Below are 20,703 nucleotides of genomic sequence, written 5' to 3' on the forward strand. Positions count from 1 at the left end.
CAATCTATGACACACTCTTATTTTTCATCTTGGTACAACCAAAGTCTCCTGCTTTGTAAGTTGTAAACAGCTCTCTCTTAGGAATACAATGATATACCGCTCTTGTGTCAACTATCCACTCAATGCCGGGATCACTAACATGATTACAATCACCATGTGTACAAATCAAAGTAACTGAATCACTATCTGAATTCACTGTTGTAACATTGCTGTCATCTGAACTCTTGTCTTTCTCATTTTTTCGCTCTTGCTTCAAGATTTTACAGTTTCGTTTTATATGACCCGCCTTACCACAATGAAAACACTTCACTTTACCTCTAGACTTAGATCTATGTTTAGACTTACTACAGCCTTTTGAGTCCTGACCTCTGTCGATGTTTCTACCCCTGTTTTCTGTGACTAGAGCTTGATTCTCAGGGTCTAAATCTTTTCACTTTGCTTCTTCATTAAGCACATTATCCTTTATCATCTCCAATGTCACCTTATAATCAGGAGCTGAATTAAGAACAGTCACAACTAGAGTATTTCAGCTGTCTGGCAATGAACCCAAAGAAATAACGCCTTCATTTCATCATCCATCTTAAGCTCCATATTAGTCATCCAATTAAATATATCTTGAAAATCACTCAAGTGCTCTGTAACAGATCGTCCATCCCTGTACTGTAAAGTTACAATCTTTTTAACAAGCATAACTTTATTCATATCTGTTTTTCTCTCATACAATGCTGCCAATTTTTTCCAAACAATGTGAGTATCTGACTCCTGCGCTACATGATGGAACACACTGATATCAACCCATTTTTTGATTGTAGCCAGCGTCTTTCTACTTACTTCTTCCAGCTTTCATCTTTCATATCTGCTGATTTAGCCGAATCACCCAATACTGGCTCATACAAATCTTTACAGTATAGATGATCCTCCATCATAGGCTTCCAAATTGAATAATTCGATGCTATCAATTTTATCATGGAACCTGTATCACCCTTCATGATCTCAAACAGAATTTACTTCTATCCTGGGTTACTTCTGTATCGATGTCTCAAAATAACCCTTGCTCTGATATCACTTGTTGCGCCTGAAGCAATAATCACAACAATACAGAAGCAATAGACAACAATTAATAATCAAATACGCAGGAAAAATAAAGCACACCAAGATTTACGTGAAAAATCCTCCAATGTAGAGGAAAAAAAAACCACGGGCCACCAGAAAAATCTTCACTATCAAATAATAGTTATACAAAATTCTTCTCTAGCTAAAACTAGAGCTAATCAACAACTAGAGAAACAATTGGAGAAATCTCACCAAATAAGTGACTCAACAAATACACCATGGATTTGTTCCTAGAGAGCTTCAAACCCGATCTTCACCGTTTAGAATGTAGAACTCTGAATCATAAACCTCCTGACAAGGTTCTAACTCAATCGGACCACGGATCGACTTCCGTTCAACCAACTTTCCCTTCTTCTTTTTCTCTCTCTACTTTTCCTGGCTTTTCTTCTTTCTCTGCTTGGTTTTCGACACACACCTAAAACAATCCCACCTCTTTTCTATTAAGTAGTTAGGGCTCTGTTTAAAATAAAAGATCAAGACCCATGACCTTTACTTGATCTAAAACCACTTACATAGGACTGAACCCCATTTTCTTAACAGGATTTTCTGGGAAAATTTATATGTTTGTATTATGTTCTCCATGAACTTTGTTACTGTAATTTTTTTCATGAACTTTGTTACTGTAATTTTTTTATTAAATTTGACTTTTTCCTATTTCCCGATTATTAACCATATTCTGAATAAAACCTGATGCTTATGAGACCAGCTTTTGTCAAACTAGTCTAGTTTTTATCCTAGTAATATCATATCTCAAGATCCTTTCCTTTTATGATTAAATGCTAGTCTTTTAAGGTTCTGGGTGGGAGCAACATCATTGTAGGTTGGTTTTGCAATAGAAATTCAATTTTGACCTTAAATCGATATATAAGTTAAAGATTCTGGAGCATTGAAAATTGATGATGCCTTTTTTTTTTTAGCTGTATCAGTAGCTTTATTTCCAGGACAAATGGCAGCTGAACCAGTTAATGTTAATGAGTTCCAAGAATTAGCTAGGCCAGCACTTCCCAAAATGTATTATGACCACTATAGTGGTGGAGCCGAGGATCAGCACACACTAAAAGAGAATGCGGGAGCATTTCATAGAATACGTAAGGTGTTAAACCTGCTGATGAAATTAATGTAGCTAGCAAGGTGAAAAATTCTACTGATTTGGTTACTTCCATTCTCAGGATCCGGCCAAGAATACTTGTTGACGTCAGCAAAATCAATTTGTCAACTACTGTTCTAGGGTACAAAATCTCGGTGTCTGTTATGATTGCTCCAACCGCTTATGCATAAGTTGGCACACACTGAAGGTTTGGATCCTCTTAAGCTGTCTGTTTTATTTTTTTTATTTCTAGTGCCAATTTTACTAGTTATGTTGTGCTTTTAACAGTTGAGGTTGCCACAGCCAGAGCAGCTGCTGCATGTAATACAATAATGGTATAAATATAATATAAACATTTTTAGGCTCATTGGCTTGGCTTAATTTTGAATACCGAGTTGTGTTATCAATGCAGATTTTATCCTACAAGTCTACCTGTACCGTTGAGGAGGTTGCTTCAAGCTGCAATGCTGTTCGGTTCTTGCAATTATCCATATTGATGCTACTTCAACTATTTTAGTTAATCTTCAATCTGTTTTTTTTTTACAGCGGTCTTCTTTATCCTTTAGAATTTCCAATGCTACAGCCAAGAACTGAATTTGTAACAGTTTAATATTTATCCTTCTGTGAATGGGTATACAAGAGGTGATATATATCAGCTAATTTAGTGCAGAGAGCTGAAAGGTGTGGATACAGGGCCATTGTCCTAACTGCTGATACTCCTAGATTTCGTCGAAGGGAGGCAGACATAAAGAACAAGTGACACAGTGTCTCCTTTTATTCATTATGTATCATTCTGATAGATTGATATAATTGCTTTGTATGCTGTGGATAGGGCACAAACTGTTCCCTAATGTTGTAGAGAATATTAACTCATCCGTCCAGACATTTAACAAGAAGCTGAAATTTATGCCTTTCATTTGAAATTTTTCGTACTTTTGCAGAATGGTTGCTCCTCGGTTGAAGAACTTTGAAGGTCTCATATCGACCGAAGTTTCCTTTGTGAGTGAAAATATTTTATTTTCCCAATCATTGCTAAATATACCAGGATGCAATGTCTGACCACTACTATTTTATTGGAAATTGTGAGAAAACACTTATTTACAGTGATTTGTAATCTTGTAATCTGTATATTTATATTTGTATCTCTAGAATTAAGTATTTGTATCCCTAGAATTAAGGAAGATTTAGTTTCCTAGTTTAACCCCTAGTTAGTTGTATATAAACCTAAGATCCTTGTATAATTAAAAATAAGCAGTTTTTCAATATACATTCAGTTTCACATGTATCAGAGCTTTAGGCTCTTCTTGGGAAGCAAAATTTTCAGCCTTCATTGCTGACTTTTTTAAGCCTTCATTGTCGAATCTTGTTTAGGCCTTAATTGTCGAACCCTTTTAAAGAAAGATATTACTACCACCCAATTTGAGAAAATATTAACTGAAAAAATCACTGGAGTACTACAGATGTCTCAGAAACAAAGAGAGTTCAACAGGGAAGAGATTGAAAAGCTGATAAACTTATTGAAAATCTTTGAAAAGCCTACATGGTATGTTCTTTGGGTAAAGTTTCTAGTTCAGGTAAAGCTTTCGGTTATCATAGATTAAATGTCTCGGTTAAGTCTATTCTGAGTTCTTGGATCATTGACTCAGGAGCCACAAACCACATGACACATTACTCACAAAAGTTTAGTACTTATAACATGTGTCCTAGTAATAAAAAAATTGTTGTTGCTGATGGTTCACTTACCACAGTGGCAGGATTAGGAAATGTTCAAATTAATCCCTTGTTTGTTCTAAAAAATGTTCTTCATGTTCCTGGATTGTCTACTAATCTGATATCTATATAAAAATTTACCAGAGATATGAATTGCAAAGTAACTTTTTATCCCTCTTATTGTGAATTTCAGGACCAGAGTTGGGGGAAGATGATTGGACTTGCTAAGGAGAAGGATGGACTATACTATCTTGAGATATCAAATAACACAAATAGTATTAAAAATAGTTTACCTTTGTCATTTCTTTCTGAAAAATCTTCCAATAAAGATAAAATATGGCTTTATCATTTTCGTCTTGGACATCTTTCTTTTGAAACCTTGATAAATATGTTTCCTTCTTTATTCAAAGGATTAAATGTTGAAGATTTTCATTGTGATATTTGTGAGTTTGTAAAACATAGACGTGTGTCTTTTCCAATCAATAACAAAAAAAGTTATACTCCCTTTTACTTGATTCATAGTGATATTTGGGTTCTCTCTATAATTTCTAATATTTCTGGTGCGAGATGGTTTATTTCATTCATAGATGATTGTACTAGGGTCTCTTGAGTTTTTTTACTTAAATCCAAATCAGATCTGAATAGTATATTTTTAAACTTCCAAAACATGATCCAAAATCAATTTGAAGTGAGAATCAAGAGATTTAGGTCTGATAATGCAAGAGATTATTTTAACCAGAGTCTATTCACCTATTTCTAAAAAGAATAGATTATCTATGAGTCATTTTGTGTTAATACTCCACAACATAATGGAGTGGCAGAGAGGAAAAATAGCCATTTACTAGCCACAACCCGAGCTTTTCTTTTTCAAGCAAATGTACCTAAATCTTATTGGGAAAAAATTGTTCTCACTGCCACACACATTATAAATAGGTTACCTTCAAGAGTTTTGGGATTTAAAACTCCTATAGAACTACTCTCATAATTTTATCCCAACCTCAATACCACAAACAATCTCACACTTAGGATATTTGGTTGTACATCATTTGTTCATGTTCACAGTCATAACAGAGGAAAGTCGGATCCAAGAGCGATTAAGTGTATTTTTGTGGGGTATTCTTCAACTCAAAAAAGATATAAGTGTTATCATCCTCCTACCAAAAAATTTTGTGTCTGCAGATGTCACTTTTGAAGAAAATAAACCATTTTTTACTCAACCTTATCTTCAGGGAGAGACTTCATTCATGGAAGATAAGGATAAAAACTTATTTTTGCTTGATTTGCCCTCTTTTTCAACATTTACACCCATTAATTCTTTTGAATCAAAACCTGTTTCTGCTAAGCCCAAGTCAAACATTGAATTTGAGTCTGAACCCATTCCAAATGCAAAAGATGTGACAAAGGATAATATTATTCTTGATTCTATGAAGGAATTATAGGTGTACTCAAGAAAAAAAGTTTCAGATCCTGAACCAGTGCCAGTCCAAGAACCTGATCCTAACTCTGAAAATGAAGTAACTACAGTTATTAACTCTGTTTCTCAAAATGAGCATGAATCTCCTAAAACTATAACTAGTAATTATGATTTGCCTATTACCATTAGGAAAAGAACTAGAGAATGTGTCAAGTATCCATTATACCCAATATCTAATTTTGTATCATTTGAAAAATTCTCACCATCCCATAAAAATTTTCTTGTGAGTCTAAACACTATTTCTGTTCCAACTAAATTATCCGAGGCATTATCCAGTGAGAAATAGATGCAAGCCATGAAAATAGAAATGGAGGCCTTAGAGAAAAATCAAACATGGAAACTGGTAGAGTTACCTAAAGAAAAAAATTCAGTAGGGTGTAAATGAGTTTTTACTGTAAAATATAAGACAGACGGTACTATTGAAAGGTATAAAACCAAGTTAGTGGCTAAAGGCTACACTCAAACCTATGGAGTGGATTACCAGGAAACCTTTGCTCTAGTTGTCAAGATGAATATAGTTAGGATTTTGTTATCATTGGCTATAAATTACAATTGGCAGCTTCAACAATTTGATGTAAAGAATGCTTTTCTATATGATGATTTGGAAGAAGAAATATATATAAAGGTTCCACCGAGATTTGAAGGTCATTTAGAAGCAAACAAAGTATGCAGGCTGAAAAAAGCTTTATATGACCTTAAACAATCTCCTAGAGCTTGGTTCGGGAGATTTACCAAAGTGATGCTAGCAATGGGATATAAACAGAGTCAAAGAGATCACATATTATTTATCAAGCACTCTGATTCATGGAGAGTCACAATTCTATTAGTGTATATTGATGATATAATTGTAACTGAAGATGATAAAAAAGAGAGAGAATCTCTAAAACAGTGTTTGGCTAGAGAATTTGAGATAAAAGAGCTAGGGAGATTGAAGTACTTCCTAGGAATTAAAGTAGCTCACTCACGACATGGTATTTTTATCTCACAACAAAAATATGTGATGAATCTTCTGAAAGAAACTGAGAAGCTTGCATGTAAACTTACAAATATCCCTATAGATCCTAATCATAAAATTGAAAAAGCTAATGAAGATGCTGCTGTAAATAGAGAGACATACCAAAGATTAGTTGGAAAACTCATTTATCTCTCACATATTAGACCTGATATAGCATATGCTGTGAGTCTGGTAAGTCAATTTATGCATAGTCCTAAAGAAATGCACCTACAGGCTGTCTACCGTATATTGCACTATTTGAAGGCCAATCTTGGAAGAGGTATCTTATTTAAAAGAAATTTGGGGTTAGTTCTAGAAGCATATACAGATGCTGATTATGCAGGTTCTGTAATTGATAGAAGATCCACCTCAAGCTACTGCACTTTTTTAGGTGGTAATCTTGTGACTTGGAGGAGTAAAAAATAGAATGTAGTGGCAAGATCAAGTGCTGAAGCAGAGTTCAGAGCAATGGTTTAAGGAATTTGTGAACTACTATGGTTAAAGATTATCCCAAAAGATTTGAAGATCAAGTGGGATGGACTAATAAGACTCTACTGTGATAACAAGTCTGCAATAAGCATTGCACACAATCCTGTGCAACATGATAAAACAAAATACATTGAAGTAGACCGGTATTTCATAAAGAAAAAACTAGACAGTGGGTTGATTTGTATACCTTATGTATCAACCAAAGGTCAACTTGCAGATGTGTTGACTAAAGGTCTCAGCAGTGCAACATTTCAAGAAATTATTTCCAAGCTGGGAATGGAAAATACCTATTCACCAACTTGAAGGGAGTGTGAGAAAACACTTATTTACAGCTGGTTGTAATCTTGTAATCTGTATATTTATATTTGTATCTCTAGAATTAAGTATTTGTATTCCTAGAATTAAGGAAGATTTAGTTTCATAGTTTAACCCCTAGTTGTTATATATAAACCTAAGATTCTTGTATAATTAAAAATAAGCAGTTTTTCAATACACATTCAGTTTTCACAGAAATAAATATGAATTGATGCTTATATCCATGTTCATGGAAAAATAGAATTTTATTGTCTGCTATGTGGTTTATAGTATTCTTAAAAAAAAAAAAAATTGGCCCGGTCATATAAAGGCATATCACCCTTGGGTAAGACAAGACGGTATCTCCAAGCCAGAAGGCTCAATGCCAGCTTGGGGTTCACTGTGTTGGGCTAAAAGCCTCCAATCAAATCACACAAGCGAAAGCAAAATCAAACAATAAATCAAACACACAAGAGATAATAATTTCACATGGTTCAGTCCAACTGACCTACATCCACGGATGAGAAACAAGATCCACTAGTTATAGAGAATTACAAACTTACAGCAAATCATCAACCTCACTCAACAATCAATACTCATAAGACACTCTCAATCTCCTCTAGTCCTATGGAGTATTCTCAACCCAAACAAACACAAACTTAAACCCTTGTGCATTCTTTCAACATAACCAAATACATACCCATATGCTCCCATACATCATACCTATGTGGACCCTCTCAATCTCCTCTAGTCCACTCATAAACAAATATACACACCCATAAGACGTAGAACTCCAATACTCTTATGGGGTGTCTATCCCACAAAACCCTACAACTCTTTTACATCTTTTTCTCATACCTAACCCTGTAAAAACTTCATCTATTTATAACCATACAAACTTGCCCATTAAGTATTTCTCTCCTCTTAGAATTCTTTTTCTATAAGTCAAACTTGCCTATTAAGAATCTTTTTCTTTTTAAAATACTTCTCTTGCATGTCAAACTTACCTATTAAGAATCTTCTTTCTCTTGGAATTCTTTTTTTATAAGTCTTCTTGTCCATCAAGCAATATCTGACAAATCTCGAACAAATCTCAAACAAATCTTTTATGGGATTTGAGTCAATATTCCCAACAATCTCCACCTTGACTCAAATTCCATCAATCATCTGTCTTCATGCTAGACATGCTTGGCTCCACCTGCAATGAAAGTCTTACAATCATCTTCTCTTCTCTTGTGTCTTCACGCTTCATACAAACTAATCCTTAATCTTCAAAACTCAAACTCGAACTTTTCTCTTGAATTGAGCTCCTCTAAGCTTACTTCTTCCCATGTCTCAAACCAAGCTCTTCCCATATCTCGAACTGTCAACTCTTCTCATGTCTCAAACCATCGGCTCTTCTCACATCTTAAATCTTCAACTCTTCTCACGTTTCGAACCTTCAGCTCTGATACCACTTGTTGGGGAACACCACAGCTCTGATACCATTTGTTGAGAAACACCACAGCTCTGATACCATTTGTTGGGCTAAAAGCCTCCAATCCAATCACACCAGCGAAAACGAAATCAAACAATAAATCAAACACACAAGAGATAACAATTTAACGTGGTTCGGTCCAACTGACCTACATCCACGGATGAGAAACAAGATCCACTAGTTGTAGAGAATTACAAACATACATCATATCATCAACCTCACTCAGCAATCAATACTCATAAGACACTCTCAATCTCCTCTAGTCCTATAGAGTATTCTCAACCCAAACAAACACAAATCCAAACCCTTGTGCATTCTTTCAACATAACCAAATACATACCCATATGCTCCCATACATCATACCTATGTGGACCCTCTCAATCTCCTCTAGTCCACTCACAAACAAACATACACACTCATAAGACGTAGAGCCCCAATACTCCTATGGGGTGTCTATCCCACAAAATCCTACAACTCTCTTACATTTTTCTCATACCTAACCTTGTAAAGACTTCATATATTTATAATCATACAAACTTGCACATTAAGAATCCCTCTCCTCTTAGAATTCTTCTTCTATAAGTCAAACTTGCCTATTAAGAATCCTTTTCCTTTTAGAATTCTTCTCTTGCAAGTCAAACTTACCTATTAAGAGTCCTCTTTCTCTTGGAATTCTTCTTTTGCAAGTCTTCTTGTCCATCAAGCAATATCTGACAAATCTCGAACAAATCTCTAACAAATCTCAAACAAATCTCTTATGGGATTTGAGTCAATATTCCCAACACACTGATGATATATATGTGTTGAGATTCATTATAAGCATGTAATATTCATCCAGTATATTGAACTTTTACAGGATGATGGCTCAATCTAGAAGCTTTTGCCAAAAATACGTTTGATGCCTTTTTGTCTTGGAAGGTATAAAACATAAACCAATAAACAGGATTGATTGACTTGGCACATGCTGTTTGGAATTCTTTTGAATATATTCCCATCCTTATATTAGAAGCAAATGATGAATATACAGGATTGTTCTAGATAGTTATGTTGTTTAATTTACCATCATGTTAGAAGCAAATAAGGAAGCTCCTATATGATTTTTCGCTGTTATTGTTACTCATAAGCACGTAAGCACCCTTGTTTTTTTTCATTCCTGTTAACTTGAAGCAGTGCATTGCAACATTTGCAGGACATAGGATGGTTAAGATCTATTACAAACTTGCCGATTCTGATCAAGGGAGTACTTACTCGTGAAGATGGTAATAAGAGGCTCATCTTATCAGTTGCATTGTAGTTTCTTGCTTTATAAAGTAAATGATGAAAATGGACATTCTCAACTTTTCAAATTTGAAATGTTTTTACTAGAAAGATTGCTATGGCTGTAATCTTTTTGAACTTTTTTTATAATTAAATGAATTCACAAAGATAGACTTTTGGAAACCTTATTCGCTGGAATTCTGGAAAGAGGCCCTTTTCTTAGCCGGACTTTCTGTTTTATGGTTAAATCCTATACGCTGCCAGTTCAGCTTAGCTAAGTTGGTTCAAAGGATAGAATATGGTTAGAGATTCTTAGTTCAAGTTCAAGTGCTCTGCCACTGTACGTAAGAAGAAAAGAAACAACTTTAATCTTTCTCATATTCATACATTTATGCAATTCTGCTAAAGAGAATGCTCTTGCTTGATTAGTAATATCAGCTTTCTTGGGAAATTTAAATAAGATATTTCTTCACTATAGACAACACCATAGGTTGATAATGTCATTCTAGTTTATAGAACACAATAGATTTTTTATTGTTTAATTCAAAGCTTTTCTCCTCTTTTTCTTTTTGGATACTCTGGTTTATTCCATGATATAAAACCATCACTTAAGATCTGATATATAAAATTGGTAGCAATAAAAGCTGTTGAAGTAGGCATTGATGGGATTGTTGTCTCCAATCATGGAGCTCGCCAGCCAGGTTATGCTCCAGCCACTATTTCTGTTCTGGAAAAGGTAAAACCTCTCGCTGTTGATCATGCATGGTTGCAAAGCTTTTAGATTTTCCAACATGATTAGATTTGTATAGAAAGTGATTAATGCAGGCTATGTTTTGCCTCTTTATATTTATAATCCATAAGAGAATCATAGTTGTTGGTCAAGTACACGAGGGAAAATGAAATTGCAAATTGGTTAAATGCATGTAAACAGCTTTGTTTCTCCCAATCCGTGTTTTCTTTCTTATGCTTTTTCAATTTGAATCTGCGTTTTCTTATGCTCTTCTCTTTCCATCCTTTTTGAAGATATGGAACCAATGAAGGCATAATTTTACCGTGGTTTTCAGGTGGGTCATGCTGTAAAAGGAAAGATCCTGTTTTATATGATGGAGGAATAAGGCGAGGAACAGATGTTTTCAAGGCGTTAGCCCTTGGTGGGCAAGCTGTCCTTGTAAGTTCATTTTGCATCCTACTGTTGCTATTGGATGCATACTAGATTAATTTTCCTATCTTGTTCGTGGAACTTTTAGGATTCTTGAATTACTTAAGACTCTTAACACTTTTTCAATCTTCAATCAACATTTTGTGGACATTGACATGTAAGAGTTGCAGATTGGAAGGCCTGCTGTCTATGGGCTTGCAGCAAAGGGAGTATATGGGGAGAAAAGGGTTGTTGAAATGCTGGAGGATGAGCTTGAACTTAGCATGGCCCTTTCCGGATCCCCTACCGTGAAGGATATTTCCAGAAACCATGTAATAACAGAGCATGCAAGACTCCACTTTATGCTTTAAGATCTTTCATTATTGTTATATCTTCTTAGTAAGTTTGTTCAGATCATTGTTTACGTCAAACAAAGTGTGGAATCTGTCATCACATAATTTCATGGTTATAAGGTGATATAAAACTAATTGTAATTGAAGGACTAATTATTCACATGACTTATATTTTAATGCATATTATATGTTTGATTGAACAATTAAATGTTTCATGCATTGGTTTTGATTTCAATGAAATTTACCGGTTAGATATGAAGGAACTCTCAACAAATCAAATTTATTACAACCAACAGAAAAATTATCAATTGGAGAAGGTAAAATTTTTCACAAAATCTTTGCCCGTTATGTAATTATATGAACAAGTAAAATTTAGTGGGGTAAAAATAAGACATTTTTAAGAGGGGATTCAAATTCATCTCTTTAAATGGGAAATACACACACCAACATTTATTCAAGTACTCAGGTTCTAAAAACTTTTATTAGTTACAGCAACACAAGAAATTTTTGGGAGTTCCGAAGTGGAAGCTGCCCCCATTGTAAATTGTCTGTGGATAGCTTGGCACCAAGCGGCTCAAGTATTAGCTTTTGCACTTACCAAAAAGTACCTCATTCCTTTTGATCAAGCTGCTTTCCACCGACAGACACTGATCTGCCTGCAAAATTAGCTTTACAGGTTCTTCTACGAGAGGTGTGGCTTAGCACCAAGGTGGCTCTAGTATTAGTTTAAGATAAGAGGACTCAGAACATGCTATGTATTGCCAACAGAGTTGCTTTTGTTCACACCTAACTCCATAGGAGAATTTGTGATGCTACTAACTGAGCCAAGGGTCTGGGAGCTCAGTTGGGGGCTAGCTGGACAAGCCTCTGGGTTACCAGCACTTAGTGCATGGATCGCACCTGAGCTCAGTTGTGGACTCATGGGAGTCCTTTGATTCATTTGTTGTGGGCTGGTCTGTTGCTGGGCCTGTTGTTGCAGAGGTTGCTGGTTCACTTGTGGAATTCCCATGGTTGATGGTGAGCCTACTTGTGAAGAAGAAACAACAGCCTGTAGTGGTGAGGTTGTTTCTTGCTGCTGCTGCGGCTGTTGCTGTTGTTGTAACTGTTGTAATCGATGCTGGTGCTGCAACTTCTGCTGGTGCTGCTGGTGCTGCTGATGCTGCAATTGCAACTGTTGTTGTTGTTGCTGCTGCTGCTGCTGCTGCTGCTGCTGCTGCTGGTTCATGTAAAGGTGGTTCATCCCAGGCATCATCTTTGGAGGACCCATGGGCCCCATAGCAGTCCGTTGCATTGAGTTCATGTTAGCCTGGTTCAGATTCTGGCCCAGCATAGAAATAGTAGCAGAACCTGGATGCATCTGTCTGGCTCCAGACATCCCAGCTATGCTTGATTGAGGACCACCTAACAGGCTTCCTCCGCCCATCCTTAGTTTTGAAATTAAAGCAGCTTGAGCTTGCGTTAGTGTTCCAGACCTAAGCTGCTGGCTTATTGCATTGGTAATACTTGAAGCTGGGTTACTACTAATTGAGTTTTGGCCCATATTACCCACGCCAGAAATAGGTGTCATTGGAGCTGAGATTCCTGTTCCACCAATTCCCCTTGCACCTCCAATTCCCATGGCATTGCCCAGGCCTCCAAGCCTGACCATGTTAGTGCTCATGTTTCCCATACCTACAGCAGTACCTAGTCCCATCATCATTTTCCTCGACATTTGTGCCTGCTGCTGTGGCTGCTGCTGCTGTTGTTGCTGCTTTATCATCTGAAGTTGAAGAGGGGAAGGTTTGCTGATCATTTGATTACCCAACTGCACGTTTGAATTCTGCCCAATTGCATTCAACTGTGGGAGAGGATTTGATGCAAGCATCATCGGTGATCTCGGGAACTGCTGATGCTGTTGTTGAAGCAAAATGTGTTGTTGACTTTGCTGCTGCTGCGGCAGCCGCGGCAGCTGTTGTGGTTGTTGCTGTTGTGCTTGTTGTGGCTGTGGCTGCGGCTGAAGTGGTGGTTGTGGATCTAATTGCGGTGGCCTTGTAGGCATTGAAACCCCAGATAGGAGTCCTTGAGACATCTGTAAGGCCTGAGGGTTTCCAGGAGGCGGCGTCCTAGTGTTTCCTAGCACACTCGGGGATGGATTTATAGATATGTTATTACTGCTATTCGGCTTTGCAACTTCATTGGTTGCCTGACAAGGAGCAGCTTCGGCATACTGTTGCATTGTATGCTGCATATCAGCTGCAGAATTGTTGGGAAAGGCTACAGCAGAAATCGGTTGACTGCTAGAGGCCATAAGCACTCGAGTTGGTTTTGCCTGAACATTATCTTTCACAAGGTGATGTCCTTCATGCTGCATCTGCATAAGCAAGTTAAAATAAAATTGATGTGAAATAATAATTGTAACCTAAAATCTTGAACTCCGAATATGAAGACCATTAGCAGACATACCAGTGAACAGAACTGCTGTGCAAGTAAGTCTGCCAAGTGCTGTTGCAGGAATTAATCAGATGAACATGTCAGAACAACAATGGAGAAATTCTTGCATGGATAAGAAAAGTGGAAAATACAAAGGCTCAATTGTTCAAACTTCAAGCTGCAGTGAAGCACAAAATTTGATGTTTACTATATTGTTAGCCATTCATCCCTTTAGCTTAATTATAAACCCAGAGTGGGATGACATAAAATACCAGTCTAAGAGAAAATTTCTTAATAAACAATTGCATTATTGACTCAGTTTTTCTATGCTTCTCCATATGGTTGAAGTCTGCAACTGAGTTTCACAGAACAGAATGTAGGCCCCAAAAGGAAACACGAATCAAAAAGACCATATTGAGGAAAAGATCTCTAAATTGACAGGGACGTGAGGTTAGATTAGTTGATGTTAGACCTGCAGGAAATCCTCCAGGATGCACCAATGAAACTTCAGAATATGTTGATAATATGTTAGTAAGACAACGGTGAGCAAACAGAACCACCCCAATGAAAGTCTAAGAGGTGAATGTTCAAAAAGAAAAATACTAGCAAAAAACTCTAAACATAGTAATGGCAGAGATTTGCTTTCACCACCCAAAAAACTGGGGCCCTGAAGTTCTCAATTTGTCTAAAGGGAATATTCTTCTTTCAGGACTGCAAAATTTAACAAGTAAACAAACTTACAGTATTTGGAAGCGTAGGAAGATGAGGAATATGATCCTCGACACCAAGAATGTCACCATCGTCTATGTCTCCATAAATCATTGCTACGGTCCCATCAGTTGGTTTCTCAGACATTATCATTCTAGTTTGTACCCTAGAAACTAGAGAAACAACATTCCCTGTTAAAGTAGAGCAAAGTCAAGGCAAGGGATATAAACCGCTAAATAGTTGAGGGAACCAGAACCTGACAATTAACAGCAAAGCAAACCTTGAACAACATGATCGCCCTGAACAAAATTTAAGATTCTCGTCTTGTAAGTATTCATGCTGCCACCAAAAAGTGACTTTGATAGTGGATACAAATCGTTTTTAAAATCCTCGTTACTGGAAAGACTGGTTAGACAGGCAGATAAAAGTTGAGGAGAATGTGTGCTGGGTTTCTGGATGTGGTACTCCTCACCCTTGCTCTTTTTGCTGTTGAGTTGATACCTGGAATCGAAACCAGAACATGAATATTGTCATCCATACAACTTTTAACACAAATGGTAAGACATGAATTTTACTTCCTGAAAACTATGAATAACACAACCAATCAGGTGTCATAATATAATAATCCTCCCAAACAACATTCATGTTTTCGCGTCGCACCAGGACAAATAAAACATCTAGAGTAAACTAGCATCCTATAAAGTCTAACAAGATGATGCTAACATTATATACAGCATGGAAACACAAATTTAATTTATTCAATGGCTAGAAATCAATCAGAAAACTTCAGTGCAGTAGTAATTCAATTAACATCATACCTCATAGTCACAGTTTCAATCTTTGAGAACCTTTCAAGCATTGTTTGATCAGCCAAAGGTGGGGTTCCAACAGAAGGACTGCTTGCATTGAATGGAACACTGATATTGCTAACACTCACAGGAGATCCAACTGCATTTATTGCTGGGGTCTTGGGGAGGGAATTTGATCTTAGCTTGGCAGCAACTTGAGCCTGGTGTTGTTGTTGCATAGAGTCATTTGCACTGGAAGTCAAAGAAGGGGTACCACCAACAGCAGGAACTGAGTTAACAGCTGCCTTCTCCTTTAGAGATGCTCCAAGTGCAGAAGTTGTTGCAACAGCCCCAAAGTGAGGTCCTACAGAACCACTTGAAAATTCCCCAGATTTTGATGATAATGGAGATTGAGGCAAAGCCCCACTCGATAAACGTGGACTCTGTACTGATTTCCTTTTTTGGAACTGGTCCTCCTTTCTTGCTTCTTTCTCTACATGCTGACTGATATTGTTCCAAGGTGTCTGAGGGAAACCAGGTCTGACAAATCCATGGGGCAATCTTGGTTGAAGCCGTGTCTGCTGTGGGTCCAAATGCTTTGTATCAGTTTCCCTATTGAGCTGAGACCCATCCAACTTGTCTGGATCAAATGGCTCTTCCTTGGCACCATATCTCAATGCTTGCTGTGCTGCAGCAAATGGCATTGCACCAGCCTCCTGATTCAGAACCCCTTCAAAAACCTGCTGTGGATACTTCTGCATGCCTGGATTTGCATATTGAATTCCTCTTGCCATTGCTTGCTGGGGCAGTAACATATTCTTCCAGCTGATATCCGGTCCATTAAGGCCATCCATATGTGGCACAACTTGTTGCTGTGGCATCCCATCTGGTCCAACAGCATTAAGCCTAGTTCTTTTATTAAGGCCAGATAAGGGTGACATTGGACCATCTGGATTCTCCCGTTTCGCAAGAAGAGAAGAACCAGAGTTTATGCTCTCAGCATATGGCATTGTCATGTCCTGCCCAGCAGCGGAGGCAGCTGCATTGACAACGGAACTAGACCCATGATCCTGCATGCTTCTTGCATTCAAAACCCCCATTTGATACCTTGGTGACGGGGATGTCATGGGTAGTGCTGGAACAGAGGAATCTGGGACAAAACTTTTAGGTCTTAATGCTAACATATTGCTTGGACCAATATTTTGAGGAGTCAGATTTTCCTGGGCTTGTTGCGGCATCAAATTCCCTGAAACAATTCCTGCCTCTTCCAACCTGCCGTTAGAGCATTCCGGCACTCTATCTATGCAAACCTTCTTGCCATGGATCTTACGAGTAGAGGTAACTGTAACTTCTGGAGCCTGCCTCAATCTCTTTCTCCGCAAGCTACAAGAAGCAAGGTTGAGCTGCAAGCTGAAAATGGTTAAGAAAGACACAACCGATGCTCAAAGCAGAAGAATTTGACAATACTCTCTGAACTCATTACCTTAGTTGGAACAGGGTTAGTACAGAGCCTGTCCAGTTTGGGAGTAGGATCTAAATAAAGTTGTGGTTGCAAGGCTTTCAATATCCGTGACTCTGCTTCCTGAAGTCAAAAGGGGATTAAATGTATAACAGCTTAGCAACATGTAAAACAGTAAATTGCAATGGAGGAGCTGTCTGTATGTACCATTAAATCACCATAAGTCCACGAATTATCTGAAATCAATGGAATATCCTTCACTACATTCTCCAAAGACATCCTAAGACGCACTTTATTGGTGATAGGTGACCCATCCATAGCTGGGATGTTAGATCCTTGTTGAGGTGCAACTTTTCGATAATCCCGCACCTTCAAATGGGAAAATACAAATTTTAAGTCCTAAATATGATTCATTAAATGCACATTACCTATGCTCTAATAGTTACAGATGGCAAGTATTTAAACAAACATAAACTGCTACATGCTAAGCTCTCTCTCAGAGACACTAACAAAGAAGTTAAAAGTCCTTTGTCCACAAAATGCAAGGGTGGAATATTAAAAAGACAAAAAATGGGTTGAGATGGTGTTCTTGTGAGTGACTTTTGAGTCCAATGTTGGACACAGACAGCATGGTGATAACAATACAGAGCTGGGTTCAAGGGCTAGTTCAAGTGCATTGAGACTTGCCTAATACTCATGTTAATACTTTTGGTAATAGAAAGGAACTAGCACAGATGGATACGCTTGACTTTTTACATAAAAAGATAGAGATGTAAAGTATGATAATTTTTTAACTCACCTCACATACGAGTGTCCCATCAACATATTTGCACAGTATATCATCCAAAATATCTCCTGGCAATCGGCCAGATTCAATTGCCTTCGAGCACATTCAGACATATTTGAGGGGAAAACTTATAAGTAGAGGTCATGGTAAGAGGGGAAAAAAAAAAGCAAGAAAACATTGAGAGTAATTATGCTGCAGTTTCAAGGTAATACCAAGTAATTGCCTCATTAAATTAATCCAATTCTTCCTGAAACCCAAATGATTTCTTTTCTCAAACCAAGCTTTAAGAGATGAGTAGGTTAGCTCCAACAGCGAACCAATCAACATCACAAAGGCTTGATTTGGATGTTACTTTTGCTACTTGCTTTTTGTTATTTAAATTTTGCTAAAACTAAAACAAAATAATAGTTGATTAAACATGAAGAAATGGCTAAAATGTAACACAAATTCCACTATCATGCTTCTATGTGAACAAAAAAAAAATGCTGTTTCATACAATGAAAGTCTTTCTTTTTTCTCAAAATATATTTTTCTTGTGTATCAAAAAGCAGTATTTCAAAGTAGCAATATTAACAACCAAAGAAAGTTACCACTTATCAAAGGTAAATATTCTCCTATCTTTCAAAGAATATTTATGAATGAGCTAATCCCAAGGCAAAATAAATGAAGTTTAAGTTAGGTTACTAGGCAACATAAAATCATGGTCAGGTATTATGAACATTGTTTCCTCAGATTGTTAACACCTGAACCTAGGGCACACCACTTTGTCAACCCACTTTTTACAGACAAGTGATGCAAAGAAGGGGTTATAAAAAAGAGTTCATGCTATCCCATCCACTATCCACCAAGACTCCTGAAGATGGAACCATACCAAAGACCTTTGTTAATCACACCATTTAAATCGAAGATTTATTCTTTACCATCTAAAAACGAACTTCCCAAACGTTTACCCAAAACATATTTGATGTAGGAGACCCCATTTTACAACATTTTAGGAATAACAAGGAAGATAAAAATTATTTTGAAATAAGCAGAATGAGGAAACAGGAAAACTATTAGATTAAACACTTACTGAGAAGAGAGTTTCAGATGACCTATCATATGGATGCAACTTTGAAGCATCCTGAAAGGTAGCCTGATGCAAAGCCTCCTTCTGAAAATTCAAGAATTGTTTTAACTTAAAAGTGACTTACAAGAAGGAAACAAAAGAGTCTGCGGGTTTAGTACACTTTTTCAAATGAATAGAGTATCACTAATATTGTCTTAAACAAACCTCTTGGGGTTTTCCAATAGAATAGCCATCCGGGTAAAGGTTCAAAGTGAAGGAAATTTCATGGTCTGCAAAAACAAGAAAAAACCAACATACTCACAATTCAAACATTATCAACTATCCGGAGAAGGAAAAATAAAAACAAAACACAAAACTAGTTTCCCTAACCTGCAGGAACACAAAAAGCTTCATCAGCAACAATTGATTGAGACAACCGCAGAACACGCTCAACACCTTGAATGACATCACCCTAGATCAATAACAAATCCAAATAATCAGACAAAATCACAGAAAGAAAAAAAGCATACAAACTAATTTCTTTTCGCTATTCCCTCTTCTCTCAGTTATGGGCTATGAATCAAACTGAAGAGAGAAATCGTTCTAAAATCAGAACTTATGCCAGTTACTAAAGAAGTTACAAACTTAAAACTAAACAAAATCCATTAATTACAGTAATTATTACACCAAAAACATAAGGGCAATAAAAAAAGGGCAAGACAATGTTGTATGAAACGAGCCAATACATGAAATCAAGCTCCTGCTTAACACTTATGGAAATTTATTTTCAATAAATAAAACATAAAAAAAAAAACTTTCAACACTTCAATTTATTTATAACTTAAAGTTAAATTACGGTAAAATAGAATAAAAATACAATTTAATATAATATTCTTGAAAAGAAAAAAAAAAGTGGCAGGATTTGTTCAATCAAAAAAAGTCCAGAATTTCCATCCACCCAAATTTATCCTTTTTTTACTTTCCAACAATATTTTAATCAACAACATAAAGGAGGATATGGGCTTTTATAAAATTTACCTGGAGCTTTCTAGGCCGTGAGCTTTCTTTAGAATCATCAGAGGGAACATCAACTGTAGCCTCTGATTGAAGACAAGGCTTCGGCTTGAACCTAGTACCGGTTTTTGAAACCTTAAACGAAACACCCATGTAAAGCCTTCTCTGCTTTATCAGGATTAAACCATGAGAAATTGAGCTTTAACGGGTTTTGTTTGGATCAAGAAAAAGATAATTAAGAACCCAGATTGAGTTTTCGAGTAAAAACTGGAGAAAAATTAGCAAAACCGTATTAAAAATCTTAAAACTTGTTGGGTTTATTATGGGCGAAATTGAGAAAGAGAGCTGGGGATTAATTGAATCGCTGGAAGGGCGTGTTTGGGTGGGGAAGAATAAAATAAAGAGAGACAGTTGGGGAAAGACAAAAACCAAAGTGAAATCTGAAATGTCGGGTTTGATGCAACCAAAGAGCCCTTTTAACAGAAAATAAGGCCTTGGGGAACTCAGAGTTCCAACTGAAAATCGAAATTGTAGAGCTCTGTTAGAAAAAAAAAATGATTGGTATTTGTTGGTGAGAGACAAGGAGAGACTTCGGTCCGGTTCGGATCTCGGATTTTAACAAAGTATACCCTCTTTGTCTGCGCTTTTGGTCGCCCAACGTTTTAATCCTTTTTAACTTGCAATAAAAACAAAAATAAGGGAAAATGAAAATTTTATGGCAAGATTTCCACCAACTAAAATCTTTTCTTGGAAAAATGTTCCCAAAAAAATACTATCTTTACATTTATAATCACTTAGATTTGGATTTAAGTTATTAATATAATAATGATTATGTTAAATTATAATACGATATGAAATAATACAAAAAATATACAAATATAATATTATTTAAAATTTTAATAAAAGTTATATATTAATTAAAGAAAAAATTACTCATGTTTAACATGTCAACACATAATAATTTTTATACTTTACATATGTTTAATACAAAATAATAAGAATATCTTTTTTTTCAGTCAAAATAATTGTAAAAAGTAAAAAAAAAAAAAAAAAAAATGAAACGAAAATTACTATATTGCAAAATTATAGAAAATTTTGAAAAGG

At 36.4% G+C, this 20,703-nt stretch overlaps 1 protein-coding gene and 1 pseudogene across 3 annotated transcripts; one reads left to right on the plus strand and one right to left on the minus strand.

Annotated features, from left to right (window-relative positions):
- The first annotated feature begins 2,023 nt into the window (after window positions 1-2,023).
- LOC111280565 (peroxisomal (S)-2-hydroxyacid oxidase GLO4-like) lies at window positions 2,024-11,657 on the plus strand (annotated as a pseudogene). Its single transcript, XR_016335180.1, has 11 exons — window positions 2,024-2,208; window positions 2,283-2,408; window positions 2,489-2,535; window positions 2,613-2,686; window positions 2,828-2,956; window positions 3,142-3,199; window positions 9,495-9,556; window positions 9,828-9,897; window positions 10,531-10,631; window positions 10,960-11,063; window positions 11,225-11,657. The product of XR_016335180.1 is annotated as a peroxisomal (S)-2-hydroxyacid oxidase GLO4-like (transcript).
- A 123-nt stretch (window positions 11,658-11,780) lies between these two features.
- On the minus strand, window positions 11,781-20,139 carry LOC111280297 (protein PHYTOCHROME-DEPENDENT LATE-FLOWERING-like). Of its 2 annotated transcripts, XM_022867526.2 has the most exons (12): window positions 19,624-20,139; window positions 18,976-19,057; window positions 18,811-18,875; window positions 18,610-18,690; window positions 17,550-17,630; window positions 16,958-17,119; window positions 16,775-16,873; window positions 15,322-16,694; window positions 14,784-15,004; window positions 14,537-14,694; window positions 13,829-13,867; window positions 11,781-13,736 (listed from the first exon to the last, which is right to left on the minus strand). In XM_022867526.2, the coding sequence occupies exons 1-12, from the start codon at window positions 19,750-19,752 to the stop codon at window positions 12,138-12,140; spliced, it is 4,089 nt and encodes a 1,362-aa protein (XP_022723261.2). In that variant the 5' UTR covers window positions 19,753-20,139; the 3' UTR covers window positions 11,781-12,137. The 2 variants fall into 2 exon arrangements, with proteins under 2 accessions (XP_022723261.2, XP_089613494.1); XM_089757368.1 differs by lacking the exon at window positions 17,550-17,630.
- Between the last annotated feature and the right edge of the window lie 564 nt (window positions 20,140-20,703).

This window comes from Durio zibethinus, chromosome 28 (genome assembly GCF_047325235.1).
Source record: "Durio zibethinus cultivar Kanyao isolate XHJ-2024 chromosome 28, ASM4732523v1, whole genome shotgun sequence".
NCBI lineage: Eukaryota > Viridiplantae > Streptophyta > Magnoliopsida > Malvales > Malvaceae > Durio > Durio zibethinus.